General features: G+C 39.7%; 2 protein-coding genes across 2 annotated transcripts; both read left to right on the top strand.

Moving 5' to 3' along the window:
• The first annotated feature begins 1,206 nt into the window (after positions 1–1,206).
• Positions 1,207–5,682, top strand: LOC122357530 (mediator of RNA polymerase II transcription subunit 12-like). Its single transcript, XM_043256931.1, has 8 exons — positions 1,207–1,402; positions 2,331–2,435; positions 3,673–3,864; positions 3,952–4,111; positions 4,242–4,417; positions 5,012–5,122; positions 5,250–5,522; positions 5,635–5,682. Exons 1-8 carry the CDS (start codon positions 1,301–1,303, stop codon positions 5,680–5,682), a joined length of 1,167 nt encoding a protein of 388 aa, XP_043112866.1. The 5' UTR covers positions 1,207–1,300.
• Positions 5,683–6,586: 904 nt separating this feature from the next.
• LOC122357529 (mediator of RNA polymerase II transcription subunit 12-like) lies at positions 6,587–9,345 on the top strand. Its single transcript, XM_043256930.1, has 4 exons — positions 6,587–6,639; positions 7,089–7,220; positions 7,305–7,430; positions 9,136–9,345. The coding sequence occupies exons 2-4, from the start codon at positions 7,089–7,091 to the stop codon at positions 9,343–9,345; spliced, it is 468 nt and encodes a 155-aa protein (XP_043112865.1). The 5' UTR covers positions 6,587–6,639.
• The last annotated feature ends 481 nt before the right edge of the window (positions 9,346–9,826 follow it).

Here is a 9,826-nt window from a genome sequence, read left to right as displayed (position 1 = left end):
AGAGCTTTTAACAGTACAGACTGTGTCAAAGCACTGAACAATATTAAACTGGAGAATATAGTAATAGAAATGTATAATAACAAGATTAAACACTTTTTGGGGAAACATGGAAACCCAACGTGTGTGTGTTTTAATAGCTTTTGACCGTTTCCATTTCCGTGTGGTCATTTTACCTTTTAAGACCTATATAAACGTCCTGTGAATAATACATGCTCATAATCTTCGGCACACACTTAAGACTTTTATCATCCTGAACAGTAAACTTCAAAAGCATTTTTAATTCGCCAATACGATCGTTCATTAAAAGCACTTTTCCTTTATCCAATGTGTTTTGGAGATCACAGTTTCAAGATGCCAACCGGAAAGAGACCTTTGAGAGCTCCAGAGATGTTTCTATCACAAATAAAATTTTGTATTATTTAAGATGTATCATATTTATCCACATATATAGACCAAATGATTTTGGTGTGATTTGACTTTGATTTGAATTGATGGAAAAATATGCATACTGCGGAAATTCTTAATTCACAAATGTAATTTGACCGTGACATAAAGACAAATTTTACTCGTTTTAAAATCGCTACCTGTATCACCTTTTTCATAAACGCGAACGTAACGGAACTTCCGTTTCCTTGGCCGCAGTAATGAAACGAGTAACGAACGACGTGCAGTAAACGGTAAACCCGTTTGGGCTAGAAACCAGTGTGTTCGCGTTTAAGATAATACACTAAAATAATATGATAGGATACACAAATGTGCAATATCAAGCAGCAAAATGAGCGGTTTTGTACAGCTAAAAATTACTGGAAGCAAATGAGACCGGAAGCAAGACCCATAGAGTTTACAAATTGATATACATAAATTATTATTTTATTAAATTATATATATATATATATATATATATATATATATATATATATATATATATATATATATATATATATATATATATATATATATATTATATTATTATATATATTATTTTTTTTAAGAGAAATTATTTAAAAATGTAGGCGAACTATTTTAAAGTCTAAATCTATGGATGTGAATTTCATTATTATTTTTGTTTGTCTCTTTCATTTGTGTTATTGTCCTCGTATGTCGTTGTTCTAAAGATTGCAATAAAAAAAGACAAACTCAAAAAAAGCCTCCGTTTTTTTACTGTACTGGAAGGACTTTTATGTTGTCTCGTGTTTACCCATCATTCTCGTCGGAGCGGAAGCAGCGGGTGAAGCAGCGAAGCTCCAGCCGCAGAAGCAGCGCTCAGAATCGGCCACACACCGGCTGACATGCCGCGGGGATGATGGCTGCCTTCGGCATTCTGAGCTACGAACACAGGCCTCTTAAACGGCCCAGACTCGGTCCTCCGGACGTCTACCCGCAGGACCCGAAGCAAAAGGAGGTTAGGCGACTTTCTCTCTTCCTCTGTAGCGACATTTAATATTTAAATAGCGAATTAAAGTGTGTTTTTCGGGGCTGTCGAGATCAGGCCCCGCCGTCAGCTAACGGCCAATAACAATGAAACCAACGGCTTCGTTAGCTCCGCAGAAAAACAACATTTATGCCTCAGATGATTTCGCTCTCAATCTGCGGTTGTTATCGCAGACGGTTAAAGAGTGGAAACGGTCGTTTTATTTGTAAAATCCAGCGTTAAAAACGAGTCGAGAATCTGTATTTACCGTGCTTTTTATTTAAAGCCCTTTCGTCGTTACAGTGCCATTTAAAAGGGCCTCGTATAAAACCTACGACCGCTATTAATCATAATTTTATGTATTTTAAGAAAGAAATAAAGCCGCGTTGCTTGCAAATAAATACGAAAGACGTAAACAAACCCATTGGCCCGCTAGTACTGCGAGGATGTGTATGTTTGTTGACAACTCCTTATGAATTGATTTGTTTCTGATGGATGCGTTTTAAAACCCAGCTAGGTAACATTTCCTAGCAACACGGGTTCGTAAAGTATTTCGTACGGTAATGATCTCTTCATGCACAGGAAAAAATAACTGTGTACGTGCCTGTGATGACTAAAATGCCTTTAGGGGCTGTTTAGCCAGACACAGTCTCACTTGTCAGCAGATCCATATGAAAGTGTATTTAAATATCTGTTTTATTTTATAAAGTGCACGTTAAGTCGCATTTTGGAGCATTGGTTGTAATCTTATCACGGTTCCTGCAGCTTTTTCTGAATTCTGTTTGTTTCGTGCATTGAGAGTTGACTGAGTGATTAAATCTCTGGCATTTGATTAACTCTCCATCACGGTGTGATGAGGACGGGATGCGCACGCCTGAGTTGTTTCATAACTCGAATTGTCTCTCTCTCTCGCGGTTAGGATGAGTTGACGGCGTTGAACGTCAAGCAAGGATTTAACAACCAGCCGGCAGTTTCAGGCGATGAGCATGGCAGTGCTAAAAATGTCAATTTCAACCCTTCAAAGGTAAGATTATCAGCGCAGAGGTTATCTGCGTGCATGCGTTTTATCACTCAAATCCTCGTTCTTTTACGAATTGGCGGAAACGGTGGTGTCTGGTCGTCCCAAGGAACAAGCAAATGGCCTCGTATCAATATTCAATATCGCATTTATTGAAAAGTGCTTTACAACTCCCTCGGATGTTTTTTAAGTTGTCTGCTAAAGCCAGAGGATGGCAAAAGCTGGCGATTAATGTAATGACGGCAAATAAATTAGCAGAGTTTCTTATTCGTGACCCTGCCTGGAGCACAAAACCAGTCTCAAGTAGCATTTAGCATAACTATACCGTACGGGTCAAAATTACACATTTTTCTTTTAGTCCAAAAATCATTAGGTTATTAAGTAAAGATCATGTACCGTGGAAGTGTTTTGCGAACGTCCTACTGTAAATATATCCAAATGTAACTTTTGATTAGTAATGTGCATTGCTTAAAGCTTCATTTGGACAACTTCGAAGGCGATATTCTCAATGTTTCGTTTTTTTGCACCCTCTGATTTCTGGTATCTCAGCCAGATATTGTCATAAATCTCAGTTTCAAAAAACGGTCCCCGGGGTCCGGGGTCATGTCTTTCGGCGCTCGGACATCATCTGACCCGCACAAACCCAACGAGCGCCGTCAGACCCCTAACAGAAGCAATGGAAAACGGCCGCTTTTTATCTGAAAAACAACAAACTGAAAATAATCTCAATGGCTAAGTAGTGAAACGAGCGTGCGGTTGTGATTATAAAATGATATGATAATGAACTAATTAATAAATGCGTGTGAAATAAACTACACGCTCTTAATATCAAATGAAGCTCTTTAAGGCAAAGTCAACCCTGAATCCCATTTTAAACCGATAAATCAAATCTAAATCAATCTTAAAAGAAGTGTCTTGCACGCTGGGGACTGTTTTCCACAGACGCTGCGTGATATCAGTGCACCCGCTGTGATTATTACTGGTGTAATCGGATTCAACGATCCGCGCTAAGCGACGTTAAAAGTGTTATCGTCAGACCCTGAGATCGGCTGATTGGATTCAAAAGCGGTAAAACTCAACTTATCGACTCCGGGGGAGTTGGAGAATGATTCTATTTCCAAAAAAAAGCATGCGAGTGTACAAATATAAGTTGCGCTTTTTTAAGCCGTCTCGCTCGTTACTAGCTACGAAAATGAACAAGGAAGCTGGCGCAGCGTCGAAACCCTTGCCTTCTGCTTTCCAGATCAGCTCAAACTTCAGCAGCATCATCGCGGAGAAGTTGCGCTGCAACACGTTTCCAGACACCGGCAAGAGGAAGCCGCAGGTCAATCAGAAGGACAACTTCTGGCTCGTCACGGCCCGCTCGCAGAGCTCCATCAACAACTGGTTCACGGACTTGGCCGGGACCAAACCCTTAACCCAGCTCGCCAAAAAGGTTGGCTTTTGACGGCGCACGCGACCCATGTTTCATATTTTTTATCTTAGCTTTTGCATCAGACTGATTGCTCTGTGTGTGCGCTAGGTTCCTATCTTCAGCAAGAAAGAGGAAGTGTTCGGCTACCTGGCTGGCATACTCCGTGCGGTGATGCGATCCGCTTGGATGATTAAAATGACATGTGCGTATCACGCCGCCATAACCGAAACCAAGGTGAAGAAGAGGCACGTCATTGACCCCTGCATAGGTTAGTGTGGCAGCTCTATATTCTCGTATCGTTTTGAACATGCCACGCCGTGTAAAGCGTCCTCTGTTGTTGCGCTGTGTAATTGGGTTTTGCGCTGCAATGCCTCGCTGCTTTTTTCTGGCTTCTGCAGAATGGACTCAGATAATTACGAAGTACCTGTGGGAGCAGCTGCAGAAGGTGGCAGAGTTTTACAGACAGTCTCCCAGCCAGGGCTGTGGCTCTCCTCTGCCTGCTCCTCCTGCTGAGGTGGAAACTGCCATGAAACAGTGGGAGTACAACGAGAAGCTGGCCATGTTCATGTTTCAGGTGTGTGATGCGGAGTCGTTGTCCTGTCCCACAAAGGTTACGTTTTTTTTAAAGGGGCGGCGCACACAAAAAAGAGAATTTCATCATTTATATACCCAAAGCCGTATGTATATGTGTATGCATACGTGTGTATGTGTATGTGTATATATATATATGTATATATGTGTATATGTGTATATGTGTATATATATATGTGTATATGTGTATATATATATGTGTATGTGTATATGTGTATATGTGTATGTGTATATGTGTATGTATATGTGTATATATATATATATATATATATATATATATAATAATGCGTAATAATGCTTGTATTATGTAAACAAAAATGGCGACTAATCAGCAATAAAAGAAATAATTACATGTCTAATAAAATACATATAATGAACAACTATATAAGTAAACGGCCTAAACAATTAAAAAGGTAGGCCTTTAACACAGTTCAAAAGGGAATCCCAAGGATTTGAGCCAGAGAATTAGTTTTTAGTATATCTTTCTCCCAAAATGATACCATTTATTAGTCACCTGTGAAAAGGGAAGTGTTTTTGTGCGTCCGGCGGGATTGTTTATTGTGCGTATGTGTAACAGGACGGCATGTTAGACAGACACGAGTTCCTCACCTGGGTGCTGGAGTGCTTCGAGAAGATCAGACCCGGAGAGGACGAGCTTCTGAGGTTCCTGCTGCCGCTCCTGTTACAGGTCCGTTAGCTCTGCGGGGCTCCCCTGCTTACATAGATGACAAATTGCGACTAAATGTACACATTGCAAAATTGTTTAGTGTTTAGTTGTTCTCAGGATGGGTTGTGATCATCTTTATTTTATTCAGTACTCGGGAGAGTTTGTGCAGTCGGCCTACTTATCTAGACGGCTGGCGTATTTCTGCACACGCCGACTCAATTTGCTGCTGAGCGATGGCAGTCTCGGACCGGGCCCAGGCGGACACCCGGCCCACAGCATTTCAGCACAGCAAGGAAACGCTCTCCCTCCGACCCCGACCTCCCAGCCTGCAGGGGGCAACCAGCCCCAAACCCCCTTCACAGACTTCTACATCTGCCCTCAGCACAGGCCTGTGGTGTTCGGACTCAGCTGCATGCTGCAGGTAATGGCATATATATATATATATTTCTAGTTTCTAGTCGCATTGTGTGTTACTCTGATCCCAGTCTTTGAGTTTCTCTTGACACTGGTTTTATTCTGTTTGTCCTCTGTAGAGTATTGTGTTGTGTTGTCCCAGCGCCTGGTCTGGCACTACTCTCTGACAGATAGCCGTAATAAGACCGCTCGCCATTGACCTCTTGCCAATCGCGCCTCCAACCTGCTCTGCATGCCGGGGCAACAGCAGCTTTAACCAGCAGGTCTGGCTTCATGATTTTACGTGGATCTGATCGGGCCGGCGCTTCATCTGATCTCAGCACTTCATCTAAAAGAATGATGTTTCTTAGGTCCGTGCCAAGGTGAGGGGAGATTGAAGATCAGATCAAAGAGAGAGGGCAGGGTTGAGTTTCGCTGGTCTTTCGATAAGTGTCAGGAGACGACAGCAGGTGGGCATGAATGAGAAACCTAAAAATCAGTTGATTAACTAAACACTTTACCTTGATTATGAAATGACCTTAACTACAAGGCCAAAAAAAAAAAAAAAAAAAAAAAAAAAAATATATATATATATATATATATATATATATATATATATATATATATATATATATATATATATATATATATATAATTTTTTTAATATATATATAAACATTTTTTTATATATATATATTTGTGTGTGTATATGTATGTATGTATGTGTGTATATATATATATATATATATATATATATATATCCATTAGTATTATAATTTTTCATATAAAAGCTAAATTGTTAAAGGTGGATTTTATTTTCTAATTAAAGAATGCACTTTTTTGTTAATAATCAAAGGATTATTTTACACTATTTATGGTTATTTATGTAAACATGCTTGAAACTAAAGATTTATGATTTCTTTTCTTTAATCGTGCAGCCCTGCTCATTATGGGCGGACTTGTTTTCTCCTGGTTAAGCCTGTGTAATGTATGAGCCGTGTGTTCGGTAGGTTTCACCATCAGCCGGTTCTGCATACGTTGGAGGTTTTGGATAACCACAGCTTTGAGAAGTCTGACTTCAGCAATTCCTGGATTCTCTCTATAACCGGATTTTTGGCTCAGGACAGAGCAAAGACGGACACGAGGTACATACAGCTGTGCTTTTAATTTGTCGTCATGGGGTTTTGCTGATTTTTGGGCACTATAAGAATTTTTTTTTTTTTTATTAAAAATAAGATGTAAAATTAAATTGATCAGAAGTGACAGTAAAGACATTCATGTTGCATAAGATTTCTATTTCATAATTTGATAATAATATTAATTATTATTGCTTTGTTTTTTTAAAGCAGCAAATCATATGATAAAATTATTTCTGTGACACTCAAGACTCAAATACTTCAACTTTGATTATAAATTCAAATAGAAAAGTTATTTTAAATGATGATAATATTTGAATAAACCTATTTGACGCTCAGGAGCTTGACAGCATTATGGTAATGACAGTGTAGTTACTGTAATAACTACGCAGTACCGCTTATGCTGAGCTGTTTTAGCTGGATCTGATGTTTGCTGTGTACTGCGCCGATAACTCTAGATGAGTCCAGACGACGACGCGGTGGTGACCCTGCTGTGTGAGTGGGCTGTTTCCTGTAAAAGGTCAGGGCCGCACAGAGCCATGGTGGTGGCCAAACTCCTGGAGAAGAGGCAGACGGAGATCGAGGCAGAGGTGCCGCTGGGCTCTTGTGTTTATCTTTAGCCTCGATGCTGCTCGGACGGTTTTCACAGCGCTGTGTTCCCTGTGTGTTTTCAGCGGTGTGGAGAGTCGGAGGTCGTGGATGAGAAGGGCTCTGTGTCCTCAGGGTCTCTGTCTGCTGCCACTCTGCCCGTTTTCCAGGACGCCCTGCTTCAGTTCCTGACACACAAGCTCCTGTGCTCAGTGAGTCCACATTTTAAACTAAATTTGCTTTAAAATGACTATCCCTGTACAGCTTTTACCAACCGTTGCTTTATTTTGCTTGAACGTTTAATGTTGTTACGGGAACGGATGACGCTGATTGATTGCTTCTTGTCCGTGACCCGCGGTGCGCTAGCTGCGTTCTGAAAAGTTGAAATGCTTTTATCTCTACGCTGCGCGGATGCGTCTGAAAAAACGCAAACTGTGGGGCTACACTTGAAATGACGAACTTGAGTGCACAAAATAAGCCACTGTGAACGCCGCTAAGGCTGCTTTTACTTTACAGTAAAAAAATACATGCCTGATTCAAGAAGGGGTCTCAAAATGTATTTAAAAATAATTTTTTTTCTAACTTATTCATTTTAAGTTAAATATTGCTTTGATGGTATATTTAAGACATGTTTAGACTTAAGTAAATATTATTAATTTGTTGTTTTTGCATTTATTTATTTAATAAAGCTAGACAAAACAGTTTATGCAACTGTGTGAATCACGTTCACTTCTTTAAGAAATTTTAAATTATTACTTACAAAGATGTATTGAAAATGAGTACCATTAGCGCTATGCAGAATTATGTTTACTTTCACTGATATGGGATTAAAACGAGAGGATGATTAATTGGATCCAAAATAAAAATTACTTTCCTACTGTTTTACACTGGTGCATGCTGTATGAATATGTATAGATGAATATTACACATTATGTAACATACACACACACAAACATATACATATTTGTTTAATATATAGCAAATGCATATATTATATGCATAAAAATACACAATTACACACATACTGAGTAAAACACAAACATTTATATTGGATGCGATTAATAGTTTTGACAGTCATAATTAAGTGTCCTTCCATTAACCACTTTAGAGATGGATACTCATTTTAAATGAAATTTCAAATATCTCTTTTGTACAACTTCATGTACAGTTTATTGTATATGCGCTTATCAATCGTCTTGTAATATTTATAGTGTATGCATGTAGTAATCCGATGGTTAACTGTGCCTTATGAAGCTCAATTGTTTTTGTCATATACTTGCATTATTGCATGTTTATGTTCATGTTAACTGGTATGAAGCACTGTGGTTCTGCGATTTCATTCCAATATGTGTTCAAGTATTAATGAGTAGCAGAATGACAATAAAGCTGACTTTACTTGAAATGAACTAAACTCTGCCCTCCTCTTGTGTCTTCGGTTGAAACCGGGAACGCAGAGCGCAGCCAAAGAGCTCCTCCAATCTCGCCCTCCTCTTCTTGCGAGCTCATCCGCCACGACGCCTTCTCACACAAAAAAATCTACATGTGCACCTCCTTACTCGCGTGACCTGGCTCCGACCCATCCCATCTCCGCCCTCGCCACGCTTCTCCCAGCCACGGTAACCTCGGATGGTAATCCGAGCGCAAAGTGAGCAGGATGGTGAAATGAGCGTTAAAATGGAGGCAAGCACCTTCGCCACAATCTTCGAAATGATTGGCTGGACTTTATTGCTATTAATTCCATTTGTTTTATTTTTTTAGGATACTGGTATGTCCGTAGTCAATGGAGATAGATCACAACTCCAGCGCTTAACTTTGATTTATGTTGACAACCAAGTTTCTAATTACACTTGTCTGTTTGGTACCTGATGCTTGTTAACCAAGTCACTGACTATATGTTTTGGCTGCTCAAACCTTCAGCAGATGTTTTCTCCTCCAATGCACATGGTGAGTCAAAGGGAAGCCTCTTCACCGGAGAAACCTGTCTCAGAGCAGGAGAGCAAAAATACTGCCAAGGATAAGGGCATGGACCCGCCTTTCCTGGGGCTGGTTTACGAGCAGCCCTTCAAGCTACATACAGTACGCTACCCACTTCCCCATTCCTCAGGTGAATACAAGGTGGGGAAGTGATGCTTTCACAAAATGCATAGATATAGTTGAGTTAACGAGGGGTCACACTATAGTTTGGAGACCAATTCACCCAACTCCTACCTAGCCTAGTAATACCTCGGTGGTACTGATTAAGCGACGGTGGTCATGGTCATGCAGAATAAGTTTTGCCAATGTGCTGGGCTTAGAAGTATTAATAAATCACCAATATGCTAGTAGTAATGCTGCTCGAAGTTAACAATAATAATTGGTCCTAAAGTAAAATGTCAGTGCTAGTAAACAAAAAGGGGCCTTTTTCTTTAAGTGCAGGAAAGGGTTTCTACAAAAAAACAAACTGTTTTCAAACATTAATACTAAATGGTTCCGGAGCAGAAAACACATTAGAATGATTTCTAAGGAGCATGTGGATGCTGGAGACTGGAGTAAGGATGCAGCTTGTGATCACAAGAATAAATTACATTTTAAAAAACATTAAAATACGGTTTGATGGTATTCATATTGT

The sequence above is a fragment of the Puntigrus tetrazona genome, chromosome 14 (assembly GCF_018831695.1).
Source record: "Puntigrus tetrazona isolate hp1 chromosome 14, ASM1883169v1, whole genome shotgun sequence".
NCBI classification, from domain to species: Eukaryota; Metazoa; Chordata; class Actinopteri; order Cypriniformes; family Cyprinidae; genus Puntigrus; species Puntigrus tetrazona.
This window is presented reverse-complemented; position numbering and strand designations above follow the sequence as displayed.

Bases quoted from the DNA above. Each gene is read 5' to 3' on its own strand.
- LOC122357529 (XM_043256930.1), top strand. From the start codon at position 7,089: ATGAGTCCAGACGACGACGCGGTGGTGACCCTGCTGTGTGAGTGGGCT. The intron at 7,221-7,304 runs GTGCCGCTGGGC...GTGTGTTTTCAG, and splicing joins AGACGGAGATCGAGGCAGAG to CGGTGTGGAGAGTCGGAGGT. The intron at 7,431-9,135 runs GTGAGTCCACAT...TCAAACCTTCAG, and splicing joins CACACAAGCTCCTGTGCTCA to CAGATGTTTTCTCCTCCAAT.
- LOC122357530 (XM_043256931.1), top strand. From the start codon at position 1,301: ATGATGGCTGCCTTCGGCATTCTGAGCTACGAACACAGGCCTCTTAAA. The intron at 3,865-3,951 runs GTTGGCTTTTGA...TGTGTGCGCTAG, and splicing joins TAACCCAGCTCGCCAAAAAG to GTTCCTATCTTCAGCAAGAA. The intron at 4,418-5,011 runs GTGTGTGATGCG...TATGTGTAACAG, and splicing joins TGGCCATGTTCATGTTTCAG to GACGGCATGTTAGACAGACA.